General features: G+C 44.5%; 1 protein-coding gene across 8 annotated transcripts; it reads right to left on the bottom strand.

The window, feature by feature from the left end:
* Nucleotides 1-1497: 1497 nt before the first annotated feature.
* si:ch211-235e9.8 (uncharacterized protein LOC100002196 homolog) lies at nucleotides 1498-26512 on the bottom strand. Of its 8 annotated transcripts, none has more exons than XM_034690714.1 (9): nucleotides 26294-26512; nucleotides 19384-19484; nucleotides 16720-16825; nucleotides 14586-14612; nucleotides 9133-9480; nucleotides 5190-6202; nucleotides 3508-3554; nucleotides 2241-3334; nucleotides 1498-2190 (listed from the first exon to the last, which is right to left on the bottom strand). In XM_034690714.1, the coding sequence occupies exons 1-7, from the start codon at nucleotides 26367-26369 to the stop codon at nucleotides 3519-3521; spliced, it is 1707 nt and encodes a 568-aa protein (XP_034546605.1). In that variant the 5' UTR covers nucleotides 26370-26512; the 3' UTR covers nucleotides 1498-2190; nucleotides 2241-3334; nucleotides 3508-3518. The 8 variants fall into 8 exon arrangements, 7 of the variants coding, with proteins under 7 accessions (XP_034546605.1, XP_034546608.1, XP_034546607.1 ...); XM_034690717.1 differs by lacking the exon at nucleotides 3508-3554 and having other exon boundaries at nucleotides 2241-3224; nucleotides 3255-3334; XM_034690716.1 differs by lacking the exon at nucleotides 3508-3554 and having other exon boundaries at nucleotides 2241-3231; nucleotides 3271-3334.
* Between the last annotated feature and the right edge of the window lie 976 nt (nucleotides 26513-27488).

Here is a 27488-nt window from a genome sequence, read left to right as displayed (position 1 = left end):
GGAAAACAGTCATGAGTGTACAGGGAGTAGAGGAACGGACTCAGCACGCAGCCTTGTGGGCTCCTGTGCTGAGTGACAGAGTGGAGGAGTGATGTGGGCCCATCCTGACTGATTGTGACTGGTCTGTTAAGAATTCCAGGACCCACAAGTGGATGTTGAGCTGTCACACGGGTCGGACATCTTGGAGACAGTCTGTTTGGTGAGATGGTGTTGAATGCAGAGCTGTAGTCCTCAAACAGCAGCCGTGCATACGCCCCTTGTTGTTCTAGGTGGTGCAGTACGGTGATCGTGGGTTTGATTCAGGACCCGTTCTTCAGACTCTGGTTTAAAATGAGCTGACGTCTGATTTTTGCACGATAACGTTGTGATCTCAGACCAATGGAAGATAACATTTAGAGTCTTTTTATTCCAGGAATGTTCAAATCAGATCCACAGAACATCTGAACTACCAAAGAACTCATGGTGTGAAGCTTCTCCATCCTCAGAGCTTCAGAGTTCAATAAACTCAACAGCACCTGTACCTCATACTCTTCATGTGATCAATGTTACCTCCAGGTTAGATTACTGTTACTCCCTCTTATCAGGCTGCCCCAATAAGTCTCTAAAGGTTCTTCAGCTAGTTCAAAACGCTGCAGCTCGAGTATTGACTAGAACTAGGAAGAGAGAGCACATCTCTCCAGTGTTAGCTTCTCTACACTGACTCCCCATAAAATCTAGAAATATACAAATAAAGATTGATGAGTCAGTGTCAGAGTTTATAAATAGACTTTATGAATTCTGAATAATATTTGAAATAAATGTTATTTTTAAAAAAAACGTGTTCTCTATTAACTTTACACTTAAAATAATACACTTACCTTGTTGACATGAAGTTAATATATAGTATAAAGAAAGCTAAGGTGTACGCACATTAAGAAACATTCAGTATAACATTTTTGAGATATATCACAGGATTAAAGCAGAGGTCCAACTAATGAAATGTGTCCAGAATTACCTAACACGTCACTGAATAATAACTTTGAGTCAGTTAGAATAAAACATTGAGCCACACTTTTTGAAAATATGAAACATGGTTAATTTCTTCCCATAAATAAATGACACACATTGAGGACTTCAGAAATGTCTCACATATAGGTTTGTTTGTAATTCATGACAAGAATAGAAACAAAGGGAAATTAATTATTGAGTTTCTCCCATCAGATCTCACTGTTTTACACACTGATATGTTCTTCATTCTTTTCATACTATATATATATATATATATATATATATATATATATATATATATATACATATATATATATATATATGTTGTTGTATTTGTGTTGTGAACACCTTTCTTCCTCTTCCCTTCATCCTTACATCCTGTATCAGTGATGATTAAAGCTCTTCTGATGTCTGTTTGTGACTTGACTGCACAGACTGCTCCTTTATCTCGTCTGATGTTATCAGTTCAGAGTTTTCGGAGTGTATGACAATAAGAAGCCTGAGATGTAATCACATTTAATTCCTCTTTTATTTTTTAAAACAGGAGACACAGAAATGTTTGACACAGTCACAGTTTGTGCCGAGTCAGAGGCATTCACTCACGTCCTATTACAGAAACCTGCCTGCGAGCAGCGAGGAGAAACAGAGTGTCAATTCTAAACCAGCTTCCCATTTTTAAAATACATTCTAACACTTGTGTTCAGATTCCCTCTTTGATCCCAGGTCTGTTTCCACACCGCGATGTGGAGCTAACGAAGACAGAAACACAACGTGGAGAAGACGAGAGAGAGGAGCAGAGGAAGAGAGAGAGGTGGACGACACACATTTCCTTTCACACCGGCACATCAGCGTCACCGCAGTCCAACTTACTGCAAGCCTTTAAATAAAACATCCACACGGGTGTGACTGCAAGAGCGAAAACATGAGACGCTACCAGTGAAGGAAGGAGTCAAAGAAAAGTGTCCTCTGATGGGAGACGCTGAAATGTAACTTTTTAAAAACACTTTCATCTTCTTTGAGTCTACGAGGAGGAAGAGTAAAGCTCACAGAAGAACTTTACATCTCTGAGTTATCACTGAGCGGCTGGATATCAGGAGGATGTTCCCAGTGTTCGTATGTTCACTGTGAACTCATCTGACGGTCTGGAGGATGTAAGGGGACTGAACTCTGTATGTTGGGATGAAAACACCTCAGAGCACGGCTCTCTGGGGGTCAGACTTTGAAGCTGCTTTCATATCTGGCTTCATTATAACCCCACATTCAGAAAAGTAGAAGGGCCAAGACTTTGAGAAGTTGTTGATGTTACACATAAACTTTGAGTCTAAGTGAAGGGCAAAGGAAGGCAAGTCATTGTGTCTGCATGATCTCTCTGGAAACAAAGACAATAAATAAAGTCAGAATGTTTCTTTTAACTAAAGTTGATCTTCAGTCTCTACATTTAAATGTTGACATTTTAACTTTAGTTTCAAAATGAAAAAATCTTAAAAAAACCTTCCTGATTTTCTGATGCCCGGTACTTCAGCAGTATCATGATGACCTTTAACCTCTACTTTTCTGAAAATGCAGAATGCAGAACACTTCCTTCTTTTCTATTGCAGCTTTCTGTGCTGTCATTTTTACAACAGGAGTCCGTGCAGAGCATGTTCCCTTTATTTCTCTCAACTCTCCATTAAAAGGATCGCACAGATGAAGGGGAAGTAACGAGAGTTTTGCTGGAGAAGTTGTTTTCCTGATCATCTAAAAGTCGTGCATATTGAAGTAAGAGGCTTCTGTAACATTAAAAGCATCAAGGAGAGGTCTGACGGGTCATTGTAGACTAAGAACACGAGGCAAACTGAGGTAGAGACACAACTACAGAACGAGCCAGTGAAAGTGTTTCTGCATAAATATCACAAGAACAGAGAGAGAGAGAGAGTTTCCAGCCGAAGAAGAAGAAGAAACCTGAGGTTGAGTTCTGGAAAGATTGCTGGTGGTTAGTTTCACTGGAGGTTCATATCACAGGTGTCTGGGCAGCGATCGGGCGTTGAGCTTTAATCACAGAGAAAGATGACTGCACACGTGGCTCAGTTTTGTCTTCAGCAGTAAACAGGAGGTGAAACATTGAAGTTATAAAAGGATGTGTAAAACTACAGAGTCTGAGTCAGAGCGGAGTGTCTTCTGAAGTGTTGGGATGAGGTTGATCTAAACATGTCAGCCTGCTGTGTTTCTATAGGTGAGAGGAGGAGGAGGAGGAGGAGGAGGAGGAGGAGGAGGAGGAGGAGGAGGAGGAGGAGGAGGAGGAGGGACAGAGCGGGAGAAAGGCACATCCTCTTCTTCTGCAGGACAGTCTTCATTCAGGAGCCGTTTACTGTGAAGGAGGACACAAACAGAGTCTGTTACACTGCAGAGGGTCTTCTCCAAACACATGCATGCTTCATCTTCATCTTCTTCTCAGTGTTTAAACCTGAGTCTAACAATGTGGCTGTGATGTTTAGCTCTCATCAGAAGCCTATACTGCAATAATAAACAAAGGCTCAGTACCTGACGTGGAACTACTGCATTTGCATCCTAAGAAGGCGTCGCCTACCCTGGATAGCAGAGTTTAAGATTTAAGTTAGATCTCCTTTAGAGCCTGAGTGTTAAAGACAAGCAGGGTTCAAACTCATTGACCTGTTTAGTAACCATCTCTCTCTAAACACTGTTATATAGAGCCCTGACTGATAACCACCAGCCCTTGTTATCACTCTGCTCCAGGTCTCTGCCTGTTAAAGCTTCTTCATGCCCCTGCTGGACCTGTGCCGGTCTTTGTAAAGAATATAAAGCAGGGCACAGTCCAGACCCGCACTGATTGTTTTCTACAGGACTTCTTATCCTGGAAACATTGCTTAGGCTGAGAAATGGTGTAACCCCATATTGTGTCCAACAGAGGGCACTCAGACCTCAGAGCTGACATTACTCTCAGCACTGTCAGCACATGTAGCAGAGTATGAGGCGTTTTTCGACCACAGGGACTTTACCCCTGAACTACGTGCGTTTCGACCGGTGGACCCAGGGTCTAAATTTAGTTCAGGGGTTGATAATCTTCCCCCTGAAAAGCCCCTGCTAGGGGGGTAGTACATTTCAAAAGTCCCAGGACTCTCGTTGGGCAGGGCCTGCAATGCTGAACGTGTCTGATTGGTAGATTAACCTCAGTGTTTTTATTCCTCCCTCCGTCCACAATAACATCACACACATCTGTGATTCTCTTGATTTCTCTTTCTTTCATTAGTTTTTATTTGTTCTATCTTTTTTTGTATGTGTGTGTACTTTTCAAAAGAAGAAGCTGTGATTCTCTTGATTTAGCAGCTTGTAACAGTAGTCTTCTCTCAGCCCACCGTGAATGCGTCTCTCCCGGTGTTACAGTTTTAAAAGTGACCCTGTAAACTGGAGACCTTCAGCTGAACGTGTCAGTGCTTGTGGAGTTTACACAGCTGTTGAAACACAGAGAGAGTTCCTGGGAATGCAAACTAGTTTAGTTTTTATTAAGATTTCAAAATATCCTCATCAGATATTTAATGATGGTCTAAAGACGTTTATGAGGGATGCATCCGGCTGAAAGTCTCCAGTTAACAGGGTCGCTGTTTAAACCAAAACACCGGTTGATCTCTGCCACGGCTTTTTGAGTTCAAAAGGATTTTAAAGCCGTGTTGAAACGTCTTTGCTACTCGTGCTTATCTCCTCTCACGTGTTGATTCAGTGAATCCATCTGTGATGAAATATAGCACCATCTAAAACAGACCAGCTGAGTCTCTTCATGCTAACAGGCTAACTGTTGTGTTGCTCATAATGATACCTGCCTGTCCGTCTGCTTCTATGGTGTCATCTGTGATGAATGGCATTCGTCTTTATTTTACTGCCCTCTACTGGTCTGGTGGTGTAGTGTATTTACTTTTTTTCTCCATACATCACTGGCCTGATTTACACAATCTACCCAGGACTTCAGCCCACGGTCGAAAAGCAGACAACAATGGGGGCACAGGAACCTTTTAGCTCAGGGGAAAGTAGTTCTCGGGCTAAAAGACCCCAGAACTCTTGGTCGAAATGCTCCTCAACCTAAAACATTCCCTCTGTTGTCTCAGATATCTCATATCGTCAGGCTCTATTTCTATAATAAAGACTATGAGTGTGAGGAATATGCTCAACAGCTGTACCCAGGATTATTAATCTGAAAAAAGGTTTGGTACCTCAGAAGAATGGGCATCTTCATCTGGAGCTGCGATGATTCTACCGGTCATGGGCCCCACTCCCAGCACCTTGGGCCGATTTTCTGATTTGGGAGCACCTTCAAGAACCACAACAAAGTACTCTCTCTTAGGGGCTGCAGCTTCAGCCTCCACAGGGGCTGCAACGGCCTCTTCCACCACAGCGATGGCAGCTGCTGCAACAGGAGCTGCTTCTGCAACAGGGGCTGCAGCTGCAACTTCCTCTGCAATTGGGGTGTCAACAGGTTCCTCGGCTAGAGCGGAGGGGACTTCAGGCTCTACTGGAGCTGGTGCCTCAAGTGCAACGGATTCTCCAACCGGTAGAGGGCTCTCTTCTACTGGGGCTGGAGCTTCTTCAACCACTGGTGCAACCTCTACTGGTGCAGGAGCTTCCTCAGCCACTGGTGCAACTTCTACTGGTGCAGGAGCTTCCTCAGCCACTGGTGCAACTTCTACTGGTGCAGGAGCTTCCTCAGCCACTGGTGCAACCTCTACTGGTGCAGGAGCTTCCTCAGCCACTGGTGCAACTTCTACTGGTGCAGGAGCTTCTTCTGCCACTGGTGCAACCTCTACTGGTGCAGGAGCCTCTTCAGCCACTGGTGCAACTTCCACTGGGGCAGGAGTCTCCTCAGCCACTGGTGCAACCTCCACTGGTGCAGGAGCTTCTTCTGGCACAACTTCCACTGGTGCAACCTCTATCGGTGCAGGAGCTTCTTCAACCACTGGTGCAACCTCTACTGGTGCAGGAGCTTCTTCAACCACTGGTGCAACCTCTCCTGGTGCAGGAGCTTCTTCAACCACTGGTGCAACCTCTACTGGTGCAGGAGCTTCTTCTGATGTGACCTCTACTGGTGCGGGGGCTTCTTCAGCCTCTGGTGCAATGTCTACTGGGGCAGAGGACCCTTCCTCTTTGACGTCTTCAGCAGCTGGAGCCAACTCTTCCAGTGCTTCGGCTATCTTCAGGACCTCTAGAGTAGAGGCAGCTGCCAGCGATACTGCAACACAAAATCCAGCCATCCAAACATCACTAATGCTCAAGCTCCATTATTTCACATTGAACTTAAACAGCTTGGGATGTCAACCAAGTACTTTGTTTGGCGATTGTAAGACCCCACAAGAATAGAGGATCTAGTGCCCAGGAAATTACCAGGTGGATTGTGACTTCATGCAGGTGCAAAGACGGCAGCCAGTAGTTGAAGAAAATTAAGATGAACAAGAGTTTGAGAGGAGAGCTGCTCTGAGCCACGACGGACATCAGTCACACAAAAAGTATTCTCATGCAAGACAATGAAAACTGTAAACCTTCAGAGGAAGAAGACTGACTGTGGAAAATGCATTACAAGACACAAGGTGTACTGCTTCAAATAATCTAATCATCTACAGTCGGAACAAAACTCATCAATTTACCTCAGCATCTTCACAACCTCACTTCAGAATACTCCACATTTAAGCAACATCTGTACAGAGTAGATTCAGACAGACACAAACTGAAGGTTGTCTCTGATCGAGTCTTTACACTCTGACTTCACTGTTTCACTTTCACTGCCTTGAACTCATCATCTCAGTTGAATTAGTACGATACGACCTGCAGATATCTGCCTTTCTAGATGTGTTAGAAAGCCAAACACGGTTGTGTCTGGGATCAGATTAAAGCACACAGATTATTTCTTCACCTTCTATTCGAGCTGTGTCTGGGTTTACTTTAGAGCCACAAAAGCTACTTAAAGGATGATCAGTGCCAAGTTTGATGTCTGCTCCTTCAGGCTGGACTCAGCTTGGTGCCGGATCTCTCCGACCAACACCAACCACCCCTAGTTTACTCTACCAACTAAAGGACTGTGTTTATAGCTATGCCTCTAGTGCTGACAGAGGCTGCTGTGTAAAGAGCCCACTTACTCCATCCACACCCTGGTGGCACAGCACTGGGGGCAATACAGGGTTAAATGTCTTGCCCAAGGACACTTCACTATGTGGACAGCGGGACAAGGGATCAGACCCCAGACCTTCTGATTGAGAGACAACCGGCTACCACTTAGCCACAGCCGGCCCACCTACGTCAATGACCCCAGAACAAAACAGATGTTCCTGGTTTCACTACGATCAGTTGCTCCAGCTGTCTTCATGGTGAAGCAACAAACAACCGTCTTTAAACTAAGCTAACTGATGTAAACTAAGCTAGGCTGCAACGTCCAGACGTTAGGAGAAACCAGGCTACAACCTTCGGTCTCAAACTATGAAGCCCATGTGGAAGTGTTATAAACTGCAGTTAATCAAGTGTCCACTAGAGGCTGCCTGCAGAAATACCGGAAACCACGTACACACCCATTCAAAAAAACGATCTTTACAGCAGAAATAAACATGTTTACAGCCTGGTTCAAAAAACAGCTTGGCTCTACGTTGCTCATCTCTCTATCCGCACACTGTATGGGGTTAATTTATTTGTAACGCGACGGTTCAGAAGATATTAAGATTACCAGTTTTGCACAAATAGGGGCGTGGCTGACTTGACTTACAGGTGGGAACACTGTAGCTGTTGGCTAGGAAGCTCAAGCCCCGCCTCTTTACCTCACAGTAAGTTTGGATGAGTTCAACATTTCCAATATGGCTGCTGCCGTCGATTAGCTTCAAAATAGCGCTCAGGAACAGATACTACTTCCATTATCTATACAGTCTATGGGAGAAACACAGCACAGCTGCAGTAACAGTGTCGTGCCTCCTTACCTGCCTCTTAGGCAGACTACGTATCCTTTAAAACACAAATCAGATTCACTGGAGATCATAATGACAGTGTGCCCCATGTAAGTTTATCAATGTGCAGAACAGCAGGTGTGCCTGAAAGAAGATGTGTCAGTGCAGCTTCATACAGAGTAAAGAGAGTGAGGACGACTGTCTATGAAAACATGGAGGACATGACATACAGTGGAGTTAAAGAGGAAGTGCATTAAGGAAGATAAGTGTGGGTTAAACTGGTATCAGAGGCTGGAGAGACCAAGTCAGACAAATTAAAGACTGCAGTGAACCTGGACAGTTTGAGGAAAGCTTTATTCTCGGCTCAATCAATTAAGCGTTAGTTGTTCACAGTGCTCATTATCCAGTTATAAGCAAAATAAAAGTATGATCACAGGCGAGCTGAACCACTCTGTAAATGTGTTCTTTGACAGTTTCTCTGACTTTGATTGACATGAGTTGAAATAAAGGAACATAACACACTGCAGCGATTACAGAGCTGGTACACATTCTCATCTTACCGGAGGATAAACAGAAGCAAGCTGCTCTGATCAAAGTGGAACAACATAGCAGATATGAAGGAAACACAGCGGTGTCAGATCCAAGCATTATGAAAGTCCAAAGAGGTTTTACAGCGGTCTACTTATGTGTGGTGGATTGAACTGAATGACATTTATCAGGGAAGTTTAATCTTGAGTGAACTGATGGAGGCCAATCTGCAGATAATGACTGCATGCACAGTGTGATCACATTTATTTCACCCATAACTGCACATGAGCGTGACCTCAGCGCCACTCTGGAAATGTCTGGTTGTGGTGTGCAGCTGGAGCTCAGGATGAAGCTGCTGGTTTCTAACTTCTCATGGTATTCTGAACAAATATACACATCATACATGGAGATTCTGCAAACCCAGAAAAGTCTCACATCACCAATACGTAAAGAATTCCCACTCCAATAAATAAGAGAAATATACAGCTCTATGAAGACAGGATGATAACCGAGAGGAGAACCCTGAGGAGAAGCAGCTAGTGGTTTAAGAAGTGACTGAGTGGTTGGTTGAACTGTTACCAGTGTTGTTAGGAAGGAAAGACCTGCTGTGGTTTAGCATTAGCAGAGTGAGTGTGCTCCCTGCAGTGAATGTGTGAACCTCAGGCCTCAGAGGCCTCAGAGGCCTCGTCCTCAGGTGGAGAAGTCGTACCGTTGCTTTCGGGCTCCTCTGCGACGGCGGCTGGTTCAGCGGCTGGTTCGCGGGCTGCTTCTGCGACGGCCTCGGCGGCCTCCTCCACAGCTTTGGCTGCCTCAGCGACTTCTTCTGCGACTGCCTCCACTTCCTGGGCAGCCTCCGCAACCTCCTCTGCAACCTCAGCAACAACCTCTGCAGCCTCAGCAACCAGCTCCTCCACCTCCTCTGCTACGGTCTCCACCTCACCTTCACCATCAGCAGCTGCAGCCACTTCTTCCTCTCCAGCAGCCTCTTCCTCTCCAGCAGCCTCTTCCTCGCCACCAGCCTCCTCAGCGGCAGCTTCTTCTCCAGCCTCCTCTCCACCTGGAACACAAGAAGCAGAGGACGAGTGTGAGCTGGAGCAGTTATGTCTCTGTCATTTGTTAATTTATGTCACAGTAAGCAGCCAGTAATCTCTACACTCACTGCGTTAAACCACACTGATCACAGATGAAGAAACTGTGAGTCTTCTACAGACACGATCAGTGTGAAGCTCTGATGCATGAACACACATCAGGGGAATGAAACTAACAGTGTTTAAAAGGCAGATGATTAAAGCTGGGTCAGATCCTCTCAGTAGCTGGGTTTCCATCCAAGATGTTTGAAGTGCAGCACACAGAGCGATGTTTCAGTTCACCTGAGAGGACACACAGGTACTCAGCCTGTTGTGTAGTACAAACCACGACTGTGTTAAAAATCTGTGTCTCTCTCAGCCACCTCTACGGGCGAGGACATCGGAGGGGGCCGCTAACAGAGCTGCTACAAGCCTACTTTTTCTTTAGGTAGCTCATCGTTTTTGTGATGACTCCTTCAGTTCTTAGAGTTTAGGAGGTTTTTATCTGACTCAGATCCTTCCACAGCAGTCTCCTCCTTCAGGGAGCCAACAGACAAAGTGCTTCAAAAGCTCTTTAACATGAAAAATCAGTTTCTCCTCCTATTGATGGACGCAGGACGTCAGGAGGGGCTAGCCGAGCTGCTGCTAGCTTATTCTAAAAAGGTAGCTAGTTTTTGTGAGGATTACACCACATTTTAAAGTTTAGGATGTTTTTAAGAAATAAATCCCCTCCTTGATGGACAGATGATGTCCAGAGGGGCTGCCAGCTGAGCTGCTGCTGGGGATTCCTCCAGTTTTTAAAGTTTCTCCAGGTTCAATAGGAGGTTTCTAAGAGAGCCAAATCCATCCACAACTCTCCCCTCCTCCCGAGAGCCAGCAGACAGAGTAGTAATAAAGCTAGTTAACATTAAAGATAAGTGTGTCTGCACTTCTTCATGCCAGCTGAGCTGCTGCTGACCTTTGTTTCTTGACTGTTTCATCCTACAAGTTAAAAACGTCTTGAGCTCTTTCCTCAAAAATGAGTGTTTCTCAACACTCCTTCAAAATAAGGGTTGCATTAAATACATAATGTAGTCCAATGACTACATCCTTGAAAAACTACAAACTAGACAGCTAGCATAAAACTGGTTCAGCCCTTTCACTGATATATATTACAGATCCACTTTAGTTTATGGGATGTTAAATTCTGTGTAAAAGGTAAAGATGTAATGTTGCTGGAGGTCTTGTTTCCTGTGTTTAGGTCAGAATGTCACATTTGTATACCCATCACATAAGTCTCTGCTATCCTTATACTCCGACTCAATTAGTGGGATGGTTGGATGGAAACACAGCTACTAACAGCTCATCATTTCTACAGCAGGTCAGTCCAGAAGTGCTGCTTCCAATCCTTACCGCTGCCTCTGTGAATAAATCATCGGAGAGGCCCAGAGGCGACATGTTTACAAGACAAGCTGCATGCAAACTCAAAGTCAAGGAGGGGCACAACAAAGACATGAGGGAGGGGGAGGAAGGGAGAGGGGGGGGTGCAGGGTAGAGAGGGTGAAGTTGAATCTTTGTTCTTACCATCACATTTACAAGCTATCAGTAATCTGGAGCTGAGAGGGAGTCTGAGAGACACTGAGACAGCCATGGAGGTTGTGCGTCTTTATTCTTTAACAGAGATACTTTCCACCATTTGTTCTACTTTATCCATTAACACACATACACACACTCACACACAAAACAGCCATGGGAGACAGACCTTAAGGTCAACTGTGACTCTGAGCGTCTATGATGGCATGTGATAACAATAAGCTGAATGCAAACACTTGAGCTTGCACTCTGGCTCTTCCTCCCAGTTGAAGGCTCTCTGTGAGTTACATCATTTAGAAATACCAAACAATAACCTGCAGAGTAAAAGAGCCAGGCTAAACAGAGGTTACCATCAACTCATGATTCAGGATGCTGGGTTCACCGTATGATTTATCTATTATTTACAAGTGTAAGTAACCCTGTTTATGTTCACGCTTTAGGGATGTCTTATACAGGAGTTATTCGTGATGCTTTTATTTTGCCTTTTTATTGTATAACATCTAGATTCTGGTTTTAAACATGCTTTTAATTTGAAAGGATTCAATAGTCCTAAGTGGTCCCTCCTCATCCTATCTCTTTATTCCATCTGTTGAAGGATAAATGCTAGCATGGCCTTTAGCATGCTAATATAATAACTATGTGTGGAGCTAAACAGACATCCTTCTTCCTCATCACACTCAGGCTCACACATGGACCTGCAGATCCCGGAGCTCAGGGATTGGGGATGAGGATTACAGCAAGTGGCTGGCAGTCATGTAATATGCTAATCCAGGAGTAATCTAGTTGTTTATCTTTGTGCTAATTATGATGTTTACTAACTAAAGGCCCCCAGCCAACATGTTAGCTGACACGTTAGCTGACACGTTAGCTGACATGTTAGCTGACATGTTAGCTGACATGTTAGCTGACATGTTAGCTGACATGTTAGCTTGTAGAGAACGTTTTAATAACTGTGGGACTGACTGTAATCCACTCATTTTACTGCCCACAGGATAAATCCTGACACACTACGCTCCCCTGCTGTGATACTGGATCAGAGGACTTCATCTGAGAGGTGGATTAAAGTCCTTTCTTCTGAAGTGTCTCAAACCTGCATTCTCTCTGATGGAAACAAAGTCTCTGATAACCTGAGCCCACTCCTCCTTTGATTCGTGAACTCTGAACATGATCCTGATGGGTCTACGGTGCAGAGTCAGACTGTATAAAACATGGACACAGACTTCACTCACTGACTTCTGAGGAGGATAACTCCCACAGATAGATCCACCTGACTTCCAGCACAGCTATAAACTTGCAGAGAGGTGGAGCTGAGGTCGTAAACTTTCTGCCTAACAAGCAGCTCCATCACACCCAGCTGTCAGTCAAACCAACCACACGCTCAAACAAACCAAGACAGCTTCTCAACGACTAACTGACCCAGCAGACCTGCATGAAGTCTTCGTCCAGATCTTAAACACAGACACGCAGTGAAGTTTTGACTGTGGCTAAATCCACTAACGGAGCTCTTTGGATAACAGAGTCATCGCTCACAACACAGACGCTCAGAAGTTAAGTTGACCGACTGGAACTGTCCCACAGGAAACACTCACACCCAGAGCTCAAAATAACAGTCCATCATCATCATCATAAAGATCTGTGAGGGTGTGTGTGATGACAGAAGTCCATTCATCTTCATCACAGAGGAACACGAGCACACAAAAGAAGACAGCAGCAGCAGCAGCAGCACAGACTGAGTGAGTATCCCTCACACTGTCCAGAGGTCAAAGGTGAAATCTGTTTCATTCTTAGCAGTACAGGAGAGGAGGAAAGGAGGAGAGAGGGGGTTCAGATCCAAAGAGTCCAGTTCTAGGACGATTATCCCAGCGGCCACAGAGGACCTTAGCTTTAGCATTACACTGAAAGAGTAGAGACACAGAGAGTTAGAGTGTTTAACCTTTATCAAGACAAATTCACACAGCAGTCATTTTAATCTGTGAATCTGAAGCAGTGAGGGATGAGATGAGCTGCGTCTGTGAGGAGGGTCAGACACAGAGGCACCAGTCTGTCTGAACGGGGGCTGAGCAGTCTTTGACTGATATATAGATATGTATGCAGACTCCTGGAACAGGCCAGCCTACCTGTGCTAACACCAGACATGAAACAACAACATGAGGAGTGAGGGAGAGAAGAAGGGAGTGATGTCAGAGGGAGAGGACTGATTCTCGTGGGGTGAAACCAGGAGAGGTGAGAGTGAGTTTAATATCAGACGACAGGTTTGATTGGTGAAGTTCGGCCATGCTCTCTGAAGAATACGCTACACACACTCGGAGCACACTAACAATCCTGCAGAACTAAAGGGACGGGTGCACTTTAAGACCTGGGCTATCTGAAATCAAACATGAGGCCACAGGAGGATTCAGAGCATCCTCATGAATCAGGGTCTAAAGACAAACATCTGCAGGTTCTGTGTTTGACCTACACTCTCTTCTTTCCTCCTCAGCAGAGATGTTCTAGCTTCATAAGTTTCAGTTGAAGAGGACCAGGAGGTTTATTTACTTCAACTAACCGGAGCCCAACAGATACAGGAACTTTGAGGATCAGGGGATTTAACAAGGGAGGACAACACTGTGACTTTGAGATGGATTAAGAGCATGGACCTGTTCTTAATGGTTAAACCAAACTAAAGAAGGAAATTCAAAATAAATGTATGTTTAATTACCAATGTTTATTTTTATTTATAAAATGTTTTCCAAAATGTAAATTTGTCTCCAACTTATGGGGTGCCGTTTGTAAAACTGTGCACACTGAAAATAAGAACAGAACTGACCCAGTCTATGGTACGGACAAGCTAGTTCCTATTACTAAGTCTGTATCGCTTTATGAAGCTTTTATTTTGGTATTTCCACTAAGTGTCACTGTTGAATTTGCATATTAGATCCTAAAAATTAGGATCACACAGCAACATTTAGATTTAGATTTAACATTTAGAATTAAATTTGATGTTTCGATTAAACATTTAGATTTATACTTAACATTTATATTTAACATTTATATTTAAATTCAACATTTAGATTAAACATTTAACATTTATATTTAGCATTTTGATTTAACAATTATTTTAACTTAATATATTTTTCAAAACTAAATTAAATGTGAAGAAGATGACAGATATTCCTCTAAATATGATTTAAAAAGTGACTTTTAAAAATTCACTACATTTCTATGACGTGTTGAAGTTAAATGTGGAGACTATTTTCAATGTGCTCAACTTCACCCCATACCAACTTTGTAAAAGTGTTTAACTCTTTGTTAATATGAAGTGCACCTCCCAGCAGAGGTAAGTTTTGATGCTTAAGTGTTAAAAACCGAGATTAGTGAGGTTCTGATCTCTCAGTGCACACACACCAGATTTAAGAAGTGGGGTTATTATAGCACAATCAAACTCATCACAACATCTCCCTGAACGCAGGTAAACATCTCAGGGAGTCCAGAGACAGGCAGTGATGATGAATGACAGAGAGCATGATAATCTGTGATGACTCACCCTCTTCTTCTTCTTCTTCTTCATCTCCTGCAAACAAACATCAGAAAACATCACAGTCAGTATCACATCAACAAACAGACACGACAGACACCACAGCAGGAAGAAACATTCAGTGAGGAGGGAACGACGAGTCATCAGGAGGGGAAATAAACCTTCATGTTTCAGACACATTCAATGACCTTATTTACATTTCACTCTTTAAACTTTGTAAAACACACATGCTCCAACTGAGCCTGTAGCAGGTTTATTATTCATGCTTATTGTGACGCACGCACGCACAAACACCTGCTCACCCACACACAATCAGAGACACACTCAGCCAAACACACCTACACACACACAAACGTACAAACACACTCACACGCTCAAGCACACCCTCACCTAAAAGCACACATGCACACATGCTCACACCCAAACTCATACTCACCCAAACACACACACACACAAACACACTCACACAAAATCACTCACACACAAACTGACACATGCTCACACACAAACGCACAGAGACTTGCACACACAAACTCACACACACGCTCACACGCTCACACCCAAACACACGCACAAACTCACACTCACGCACATGTTCACCCAAAAGCACACACGTTCACACACAGACTCACACACACGCTCACCCAAAAACACACGCTCACCCCCAAACGCACACACGCTTACCCAAAAGCACACACGTTCACACCCAAACGCACACACAAACTCACACACACGCTCACCCAAAACGCACACACAAACATGCACACACACACAAAGGTAGGATCTCTACACCCTGTTTGGGGGTCGTGTGTATAGTGTCGGTCACTGTAGACGCTGTGTGGCTTGAAGTTCTGTGTAATAACCCGTGCAGAGAGGATCTGCTTCATCATGATAAATGCTATAGTGTCTCAGATGTAGAACTCTAAAAGGTTGGAATACATATTTAAGATCTACTCCTCTCTTACAAACCTCCTTTTTTAAAATTCATTACGATGTTTTGGTTATTTAGGCCCTACTCTGATGATGGAGGGAGGGAGTCCCTAGAGTCCGCAGAGAGTGTGCTGCTGCTGATGTTATCCACACACTGTTTACTCCTCTCTCTACACTCCACTGAATCAAATAAACAATCTGATCTCTCCTCAACAGAGCGGGGCAGTGAAGAGTGACCCAGAACAAACACCCATCAGAGATCTCAAACACTGATGTCGGACCCAGCTCAGAGCCAGAGGAGAACACAGTGACGCGGTGAGGTTCAGAGGGGGACTGGCAGTAATGTTAGGATCTGACAGGAACCTCTGCCTCAGCCTGCTCTGGTCTCATCCTCTTTGTCACACTGAGACTTTGATGTCATTTAGTGTCTTGTGTACTGTTTGTTAGTAGAAGCTGAATGTTGCTCTGGTCTACACACTCAGCAGCTTCTCTCTGTGTTCCACACACATGACTGAAGACAGAGAGGTTCAGATCAGTCCTCAGTTTGTTAGGAAGCTTCCACTCTGCAGCAGGACAGCGCTCATCCATCCTTTCATCAGAGATACAGTAAGAATTAAAGGCCAGCTATAACTGACAGACTGTTTCATTCTATAACACTAACTCAGCTTGCTCACACGTCCTCATGTATCAGAGCGTGCATTAGAGCTCCGAGAGGCTGTGAGCTCTGCAGCTCAGCCTCAGGAGGGTTCACCCTGTCCCGTGCTGTGAGACCAGTACAGGGCCTTTGTGTCTCATGTGTCGACTTCAAGGCTGTGTTGACGTGACCATCACCAGCATTAACATCATCCATAAGAGGACTTTATCATTTACATTAAAAAGAGAAGAAAACAGTTCTGATGCTACCAAGAGATCTGGTCTAACCTGAGCCAGTCTAACCTGAGCACCTGGGCAGCACTGAGACATACAGACAGGAGAACTGTGTGTGTGTGTGTGTGTGTGTGTGTGTGTGTGTGTGTGTGTGTGTGTGTGTGTGTGTGTGTGTGTGTGTGTGTGTGTGTGTGTGTGTGTGTGTGTGTGTGTGTGTGTGTGTGTGTGTGTGTGTGTGTGTGTGTGTGTGTTCAAACTCTAACTCTACAAACTGTAACAGAGACTTCATCCTCTGACATGAAGCAAAGTAAATATGTGAGGGAAAGCTGAGGGGAGGAGTACTTACTCTTTGGGGGCCATGGTTTGGGGACCCACTCCGTCTTGGGTCTGGCTTTGATTTCTGCTACACGCTCATTGAACCTGGCGCTGTCTGAGGACACTGTGCTGTATACCTGAGGGAGAGGGGAGAACCTGAATGTTTCTGATTCCTCAAACCAACGACAGACTTGATGACAGATCACTTGAGGTGGGGTCACACACCTGCACAGTAACAGGACTCTAATGGATGTCTTGATTAAAGAGGTCAGCATTGTTTGCTTTAACACTTTCTTACAAACGTAGCTTCTAGGGATGTCAACACCTAATCCAGTATGGATTAATTGATTTTTAAGAACTTACTCAAACACTTTTTCTTTGTATTTTCTAACACGTGGATCAAACATCATGTGGTCTCATATTTGGTTCAGCTATCAGGGAGGTGTTTCAAGTTTAAAGCATGTTCTGATGTGAATCAGCTGACTGAAGGTGTTGCTCACAGTAGAGACGTTCAGCTAGGGGCTGCGGCTGAGTGACAGGTCTCCACGAGCGCTTTGATTCTCCACCGCCAGATTGATCATGACCCGGTTGCTCTCCCGGCTGACACCTGACCACGTTCACATGCCGATAAAATCATTTGCGCGAATGAATTACATTAGGTCAGTGTAGAGACGCGAATAGACACGAGTAGTGGTCTGGCAACGCAAATGGCGCAATTCGCGTGTCATTCACGTCACCTGATTCACAAGAGTTGAAATATCTGAACTCCAGCGAATCAGTGCAGATCACCCGGCTGACGCGAGATGTATGGACCAGTGGAGATTCCCTCATCTGGATTATATATGGGACACTTTGATTGTATCTCTGTGCAGCTTCCCTGAACTCTGTGACTCTACCTGTTTTTATGGGATCAGGAATAAACAGGAGCTCACTGTGAGGACAGAGAGGGAGGACGATTATCTGCTGAGTTGTGAAAAACTTTGTCTGTCACTTATCGGTTGTTGTTGCAGACATGTTAGCTCCACCCCCTTTAGCATAACCGTCTTCCCCATTCAATGTCCGCGAGCTCAATCTTGTTCAATAACAACAGACTAGTGTAGTGGGAGAACCCCCCCTCCCTCTTGCGAATATTTGTGTCTTGAGCACTTGTGTACATGTACGAATAGCGCGGTCATTCGTGTCTGGTGTGACCGGACATTACTCTTTTAAACTATTTGAGTTTTTTGGGAGGTTTCTGTTGATGGTCTCATGGTGTTTTGGTAAGTTCCACCAGCACCCTAAATGTTCCTTTGAAGTCTAAATTTGACTACACTATGGATATTTATGTCACCATATTCACCAATGTGTCTCCATGAAAATTATATATATATATATATATATATATATATATATATATATATATATATATATATATATATATAAAAGAATTCCAAAGATGGATCACAGAGAATACTTAAAACAGATATCCCTAGAAGCTGCTGAAATAAAAACTAGCCACACATTTCATCCTGCTCACCTGCTGCTACTGTTCTCCTAAAGTTCACATGTGTAATTCTGACGCGAGCAGAAGCTCTTTGTCTCAAAGACCCAGATCAACAAACCACATTAAAAGGTCTCTTCTGATTGGTTGAGACTAGGGATGAAAATTTCAAGTATTTTTCGTGATCAATCTTTGGAATTGTTCAGTTATCGATTAATCATTAAAAAAAATAAACGTAAACGTTTTCAGTCATAAATAATACCAAATGAGTATTTTCCCCTGAATCAAATTTTCCCAAGACACAATGTATATAACTGACAGTACTGAATATCTATGGATCATATTGAGGTGCTCAAAATGTTAAACACGCTGAATATCAACATGTGGAGCAGGTTCAGAATCTCTGCAGACATACAGTCATAAAAGTGAAGGCTCAGACTTCAACATGTGGATTACTTCAACAAGGGAACTGAACAGAAACGGATTTCAGACTCTAAGTGTTCAGTTTTCTGTCTACTCGTTCTTATTGAGAAAAATAAGCATGTGAACGTGGTCAGGTGTCAGTCCGGAGCAGGACAGGGTCATTAGCAGTCCAGCAGCGGAGAAAAAAAAAGCACTCATGGAGACCTGTCACTCAGCTGCAGCCTCCAGTTGAGCCTCTCCGCTATGAGCAACACCTTCAGTCAGCTGATTCACATCCAAACATGCTTTAAACTTCAAACACCTCCCTGATAGCTGAACCAAATATGGTGCCACGTCTCATGGGGCGGCTGTGGCTCAGTGGGTAGAGTCGGTCGTCAGCTAACACTGATGGTCCCTTACTAAATAGCAGCCTCTACCATCAGTGAGAGAATGGGTATGAATGGGTGAATATGACGAGTAGTGTAAAAGCGCTTTGAGTGGTCAGAAAAACTAGAAAAAGCGTTATTTAAGTACAAGTCCATTTACCATGATGTTTGTTCCACATGATAGAAAATACAAACAAAAAAATGTGTTTGAGTAAGTTCTTAAATTAATCTATACTTGATTACTTCTTGACATCCTGAACTGAGACGTCTCACATGACGGCAGTAGAACGTCTTTCTTTATAAAGGTTGGTGGAGTTTGGTCCTTCCTGTGTGTTTGATGTTGATATTAATCCGGCCTGCTGTAACAGTGATGACGTCACTGTAGAGCCAGCATGGAGCATGTTTGTATCTTAAACTCACTACTTACATATGAGATAGCGCCTGCAAAGGCTCCTCCACACAGCAGGGCATACACGATGTTCTCCCCAGAGCCACCGGGTATCGATGACATCTGCCGCCGCTGCACAGCTGGAAGGGGTCAAAGGTCACACGTTAGATCCTTCTCACTCTGCTCATCGATTTGTCAGTAATCATAGTATTGATAAACATGTGAAAGATACACAACATTACGGGACGTGTACTCGACTTTTAAAATCTACAAACTGAACTCTGCTTTCACACTGACTGCACTGCCTCCTTGTTTGTGACTCAGAGCACCTTTAAAAAGATCCTACAGGCAGGAACTGAGAGCTGCACAAGCCCAAAGTCTGCAGCTCCGTCAGTGAGGGAGAGGTTGGGGACCTTCAGGCGCTCGGCTGTCCCTCGTAGGCTTGATCCAACAGGGAAGATTCAGACTGACAAACCGTCAGTGCTTGTCAGAGCTTGTTTCGGGGCCTGTGAGGTGATGCACTTCACACCCTCAAAATTAAAGACAGCTTGAATTTGTTTGTTGTGCCAGCATGTCTAACAGCCAGGAGCTTCACTGCAGTAAGGCCTGTGCTGCAATAAAACGAGGGAGAGTTTGAAAGTCTCAGATATCAAACCTTTTCTTCCCTATGTCAGGAATCTTTGGTTTCAGCTCAGCACAGTGGTTCCTGTTTGGCAGATCATTCAGCTGCATAAGGAAAAATGAAACCAAACTCCAGAAACCCGACACTCTGCACACACTAGACTTCTAACACCACAGCAGGAGGTGAGCATCATTCAGAGTCTGGTATGGGAAAACTTACTTCACAAAAAAACTCCTTTAACTCTGAGCAATAAAGAAAACATGTTAGACTTCCTCAAAGCTCCCGTCTGAGCCCACTCTGCAGCAGTGGCTCCAGTGACCAGTCTTCATGAACATGGTCTGTTCTCTTGTGTGAACGTACAGAGGCGTCAGAGATCACCTCAGTCCATTTCACTGGAGCTTTAAAACATTAACAATGTAATTAAATCTAAACCAGTTTCCCTCACTGCAAAGCGTTTCTCTTTTATAAATCTATTCTAAGTTAAGTTTTTCACTGTGTAATATATTGATAACTTCAGGATGCTTCTCTCATATTGGTTTATTCTAATCTAGTTTTGATCTGTATATTCTTAAGTATTCATTGTTCTCATATACATTTACTATATTGATATTTTGACTGTATAATATGTGTGGGGCCTGGATGTCCTGCTGTTGTCTCAGGTGACCCAGTGAGGGATCAATAAAGTCCCTCTCTCTGTGGGTTTTAAACTGAAGCTTCGCTGCCTTCAGTCAAAGATTGGTGTTCAAACCATGACCGCTCCGTTTGAGTATTTTATCAGAATTAATGAATTGGACCTTGCTTTCCTGAATAAATGTTCATGTTAAAGGTTCATTCTGGTATTTTAGACTCTTTGATCTTGAAGGCCTCAGATTAACAGCAGCAGTGAAACATGGTGTAATCTTTAAGAACAGCGTGCCCGGTGTGACAGGTTCTGATCCTCACTGTAAGGGTCTGTAAACATTACCATGAAATCTCTTGAAAAAGTAAACATTTTTAAAGTAGAAGATACTTTTTTAAACCAGAAAAACCTGTTGGATCACTCTCTGCAAAACCACCAGACTCCACTGAGAGGAAACATTCACTCTTCAGAACTCAGGAGCTGCTGCCCTGACCTGTGACGTCTTTCGTTTCAAATGTGAGCTGGGATCTGAGCGGGGAGTTCTGAAGGAAATCAAGTCACATTTGTTTAAATGGAGGTAGAGAAGAAGAGAAGACACCTATTTACCACAGCTACACACAGGATCACAGAGTCTGCAGGTGAATGATGCCAGATCAGCTCACAGCGCAAGTCTAACACTAGCAGAGCTAGCTCCAGCAGCCTTCTGTCCTCCTTCAGGTCCTCATGCCTGTGCTGGTTCCTCGTTCCTCTCCATTTACTAGATCAACATACTGACAAACCACGCCTTGCTACCAGATGACATAATCACCTGTGCTCCTTTACATCCAGGTAGTAGAGCTGCAGAGAACAGGCAGCAGACATTAACCAGAGCTACAGCTCCAGCTAGTGGAGGGAGGCTGAACTCCAGCTCCAGCTAGTGGAGGGAGGCTGAACTCCAGCTCCAGCTAGTGGAGGGAGGCTGAACTCCAGCTCCAGCTAGTGGAGGGAGGCTGAACTCCTGCAAGGACATTAAAAATGACTGGCAACACTAAAAATACTGATCTTTTGTTAAACAGATTAAACTTTCTGCAAGGGTGACCATGTTTAATCATTTCACACATTGCTAGATCTGACTACATATTTGTCACAAAGCATGAAGCCTGATGAAAGAGGTCACAATATTGTAAATTCAGACTCCAGCTAATCATGAACACGCAAACACAAAGGAGCCACAGCTTCTATCTCTGACTAACAGATACGACACCCCCACCTGTCAGTTAAACCTGCCACAGTCCTTCTCATACAGAGCCCTCAGGACAGGGTCACCCAAACCTACTCTCAGAGTCAGTGGTCAGAAATAAAGACATGAAGTAAACAGACCACATCCATCTACACATTAAACTAGGGATGGGCATTTCAAGCCAAATACTATTCAATAACCATTGGCATCTATTCAACAATTATTCGAATAACAATAATTAATACAGTTAGCTTTCTTCTTCTTCTGTCACTTAATGCAGTTAGCAAACAGCCTTAAGACGCTCTATAGCCACCATCTGGCGGGAATACTGTATTACAACCAGGCACCAGGAGAAATGATGAAAAATGCTACTTTTAAAATGAGAAAATATTCAAAGTAACTCTTCGATTTTTAATAAGTGAATGAATATTGAAATGTTCAAAAATCATTGCCCATCCCTACATTAAACATGTTAAACTCTGCTGTAAATAAAGACTTTCATATGGAGCCTCATGGGGTTCCCTGGGCTGTGGAGACAGTCTCAAGAGTAATCGCTGTTTCTGATTTCAACCTGCTTCTCCCACTGAATCTGAAGGTCTCAGTCTGCAGGGATATTATTCAGCAGACAGCAGTTAAACCAAACACTTCTGTTGTTGGACTCACTAAGACCACATTCAATTACCCCCAAAGATGACATTGCAGCTGTGTTAAAACCATAGACTGTATAAATAATGGACATAGTATCTGTGACATCACCCATCTGTTCCTGAAGCGCTGTTTTGAAGACAATCATTGGGGGGGTGCCAAATTTGAAATACTGAACTCTACCTAACTGCTGTGGAGCTAGTGTGAGAGAGCGTCCCCGCCTGTCAATCAAGTCAGCTGTGCCTCTTGTAATCTAAATATCTTCGAAATTGTTGCGTTATAAATAAACTCATCCCGTACAGTATGTGCTGATTGAGAAACGAGCTATCCAGACTACACTTGTTTTTTTAACCAGGCTGTAAACATGTTTATTTCTGCTGTAAAGATCAGCTTTTTGAATGGGTGTGTATGTGGTTTCCAAGTTGACAGTATGAACTGCAGTTTTTAACACTTCTGCATTGGCTTCGTTTCTCTCTCGGCTGGAGGTTACCGCTGTGTTACAACAGCAGGCCAAAGAAATCTACTGGAGCACCTCAGACTGTTGGAGCCTGCTGCTCACTGATGACGGGACTGAAACATCAAACATAAACCTTTAAAATAAAGAACAGAGGTGTTTGGATTCTCCTTTGTCAAGTCCAGTGCTAAGACTAGGACACTCTACATATTCTCAGGAGCTAATCCAGAGTTCAGGGCTTACACCCGGCTCCCTGCAGCCTTGTTATTTATACTGGCTAATCGGATCAAGTGTTGTTGAGTTGGGGGGATAAGGTGGTGATATTTCATGACCAGCGGACAGAGCGAAGGTCAAGAAGTCTCGGATTAGAGAGTGATACCCTCCTCTTGTTAGGCCGGACCACAGGAGAGGACACGGCTGTGAGATCACCAGTACAGGTCTCATCACGGCCTGGGTCTGGGCACAGAGTGGACGTCTCTCTGGTGTAAGCTCTTTAGAGGCTCCCAGTAGAGCTGGGCATGTCATGCTCCCATTTTATTTCAGGCTCGGGCTTTGAGTCTGGAAACAGAAGTCAGAAAGGTGTTTCCTAAAGGAGGACCGATGAAGAGGGAGCAGCCTGGACATCAGGGACAGAAGGCCAGGATTTGATAGCATGCAGGTTTTCCTGGACGTGTGCCATGAAGTGTTACGACTGCTACACTTGGGTTGCGGTGACTGAAAAGACAAACGCAACGAGTTTCCGCCATTTTCCTGCAGCGAAAAAACACCAAAGACGAAGCTAATGGTTGGAGTAGCAGGATAAGATCTATTCAGGTTCCTCTGAGCTGCCGTAGACGTCCTCCTGCTGTGGACGTTCCAGACTCCAGCTGACACGGACGTGCTGGACTCCAGCGGCAACAGCTACTACTACTCGTCTCATCACTATCACCTCTCCCTCTCTCTCTTATTCTCCTCTATCCCTCTTTCCAGACCGAACCCAGACCCTCGGTCGAGGCAGATGGCTGTCTAACACGAGTCTGGTTCTGCTCGAGGTTTCTGCCTGTTAAAGGAAGTTTATCCTCTCCACTGTAACTAGCTAAATACTGTGAGGTACAATGCTCATGGTGGATTAAGGTGGGGTCAGACTGAGTCTTATCCTGTCTTGGTGTTGGGTCTCTGTTCATAATTTGACATAGAGTGGTCTAGACCTGCTCTGTTTGTAAAAGAGTCTTCAGATAATGTTTGTTGTGATTTGGCGCTATACAAATAAAGATTGATTGATTGATTCTGGACCTCATGTGATTACGAAAACACCAGCAAGCATGCTACGTTGTCCGTCATCGTTGTTATTGTGAGGGAAAATTTGCGCTACTGCTGCTGGGAAAGCAGACATGTAGAAGTGACGTCTTGGAACGTATCGGCTGCAACGTGCCCGTCTGTTCCCATTCTAGTCAACGCTCTAGGGTCCACAGGGAGCGCCGCGGCGCGTCTCAGCTCTGTCTTGGGAGCATGCCCCCGCGCTGCTCCACTAAAGATACGCTTTGAGTCTATTTTCGACAGAGCCCGCACCCAGCACGCGTCAATCTGCACAGAAAAGAACGACCTGGACAGGAAGTGAGTCACGTGGATCGCATGCAACATCCGCCAATCTAGAAATAAAACATCATATACGGACTCCATACCGTTTAGAAATTGTATAGATCAGAAATACTCATCGATTATGGATGTAAGATACAAACAGCCACATATCTGTGATCCAGGTCGACTACAACAGGACTTTAAGATGATCACTGTGTCAGAAGGTAACAGGACTTTAAGATGATCACTGTGTCTGAAGGTAACAGGACTTTAAGATGATCACTGTGTCAGAAGGTAACAGGACTTTAAGATGATCACTGTGTCAGAAGGTAACAGGACTTTAAGATGATCACTGTGTCAGAAGGTAACAGGGCTTTAAGATAATCACTGTGTCAGAAGGTAACAGGACTTTAAGATGTTCACTGTGTCAGAAGGTAACAGGACTTTAAGATGTTCACTGTGTCAGAAGGTAACAGGACTTTAAGATGATCACTGTGTCAGAAGGTAACAGGACTTTAAGATGATCAGTGTGTCAGAAGGTAACAGGACTTTAAGATGATAGCTGAGTCAGAAGGTAACAGGACTTTAAGATGATCACTGTGTCAGAAGGTAACAGGACTTTAAGATGATCACTGTGTCAGAAGGTAACAGGACTTTAAGAGGATCACTGTGTCAGAAGGTAACAGGACAACAAAGAACAGCAGAATTATTCATATTAAACTAAACCTGCAGAAACTAAACTCTACAGTTCTGCAGCATACTCAGTGATGATAGAAGCACAAAATAACAGAATACTCTCCAAATGATTCAACATCTCTGTAAGGCTCTGTGACCTGTTGTTTGTATGTAGTTCTCTCTATGCTGGACCCAGCTGATCCTGGCAGCTCTGAGCTGGAGCTACGCTCCAAACACGCGTCCTATGGAGTAGGGCGCGCGCCGTCGGACGGAGCAAAGCCGCATCCTGTGGGTTTTCGGGGTGATGCTCCACAGGGATGCAGACAGGTGACAGGAGAGAAAGTCACCTGTAGTTTCTCTGACACGAGGAGGTTTATTGTACTTTACGTCATCCAAAGTTACGTAAACTGACGTCATGAGAGACGCTGAGTCCACAGAGGTCTCGTGGCCTCAGTTCAACAGCTGTGGAGGTGACACGGCTCGTGCATACATACGGCTCGTGCCTCTGGTATGCACTCTATACATCGTCACACACATGCACCACGTGACGGACAGAGGCAACCATGTTTCCATACCTCCCCCCAGCTGAAGGTCACAAAGACCAGAATCTGATCCGGATTATCATGTTTAAATCAAATATTCATCTGAAAGAACTCACAGAGAGGACACAGAGCCCAGCGTTATTGATGATGTGGATCAGGGTAGACCGGGTTACACAGGGATGAGGTCCATTTAAAGAGGGTAACAAGCTGGCAGCAATCTGCTCTGACAGTCGGCTTAAAGCCCAGACCCAGACCTGTTTGATAACCAGCATTATGAAATACTTAAACCAGGACACATCCACCTGGACCAGGTCAGACCTCCTCTCCAGAACATCATCATTTAAATACGAGGAGCCACACTGCACTACATGAGGTGACCTTCACATGCCGGGGCAGCCATGAACCAGCCTCGACCAGACTCCGGTCTGAGGATGCGGCTCTGCAGAGACCCGCACGAGGAGGACACAGTGTACTATTCCACCGCGCGCACTGCGCGGTCCGCACGCGACACAAGGAACACACAAACCCTCTCACACAGGATCACAGAGAGCAGGGGACAGGACTAACATCAGGCTTTACTCTGTTTGAATGCCCCTGTCTGTCTGATGAGACTCACCATCCCGGGGCAGTCTGTTGGCTGCTCTCCGTGCCAAAGGCCCACACCTCTGCCAGGCCGCTCTGCAGGAAAACATCTCTCTCTCTCTCTCTCTCTCTCTCCGAGGCTACACGGGAATGCTGCACTTTCAGCTAACGCTGGATGAATGCTGGCCCTGCTTGCTCAAACTAACGTGCAGGGAGGAGGAGCACTGCCCTTCCTCTGTTGCGCAATATATAGAGTGCGGTGACGTTGTATGGGGCGTGGCTAGTGCCACTAAAGCAGGAGGTAGGCATGTATGAGGAGTCTTTTGCACCAAACGGCAACCTCCAGTCTCAAAATATGAAGACCATGCAGAAGTGTTATAAACTGTAATTCATTGGGCGTCCACTAGAGGCTGGCTGCAGAAACACCAGAAACCACATACACACCCATTCAAAGAGAAGATCTTTACAGCAGAAATAAACATGTTTACACACTGGGTCAGAAAACAGCTTGGCTCTACGTAGCTCTTCTCTCTATCAGCACACACTGTACGGGGGTGAATTTATTTCTAACGTGACGGTTCAGAAGATATTAAGATTACGAGTTTTTGCCCAAATAAGGACATGACTGACTCGACTCACGGACGGGAACACATAGCTGTTGGCTAGGAGGCTCACACTCTGCCTCTTTACCTCACACTAAGTTTGGTTGAGTTCAGCATTTCCAATATGGCTGCTGCAGACGATTTGCTTCAAAACCGCGCTCAGGAACAGATGGGTGACATTACGTAGACTACGTCCATTATTTATACAGTCTATGGTGAGGAGTCGTTTACACCCAGGGAAAGGAGGGTCACAAAAGATGCTCAAGGAGATATTTCAAGAGGGGAGTTCTACAAAGACCGTGAGACCTTAAAACAGAAACAGGTGGAGCTGACAACTGCTTCCTGCAAGAAAGGAGGGGTTCTCACACCGAACAGGCTTTTAGACTTCAGGAACTTTCTCCAGGAACCAGGGACCTTTTGGACAGGCAGAAATCGGCCGGTGTTTTGGTTTTAAATAGCGACCCTGTTAACTGGAGACTCTCAGCCGGATGCATCCCTCATAAACGTCTTTAGACCATCATTAAATATCTGATGAGGATATTTTGAAATCTTAATAAAAACTAAACTAGTTTGCATTCCCAGGAACTCCCTCTGTGTTTCAACAGCTGTGTAAACTCCACACACACT

Source organism: Notolabrus celidotus, chromosome 8 (genome assembly GCF_009762535.1).
Source record: "Notolabrus celidotus isolate fNotCel1 chromosome 8, fNotCel1.pri, whole genome shotgun sequence".
In the NCBI taxonomy this organism is placed as follows: Eukaryota; Metazoa; Chordata; class Actinopteri; order Labriformes; family Labridae; genus Notolabrus; species Notolabrus celidotus.
Note: the sequence above shows the minus strand (reverse complement) of the source record. Positions and strands in the feature narration are given on the sequence as shown.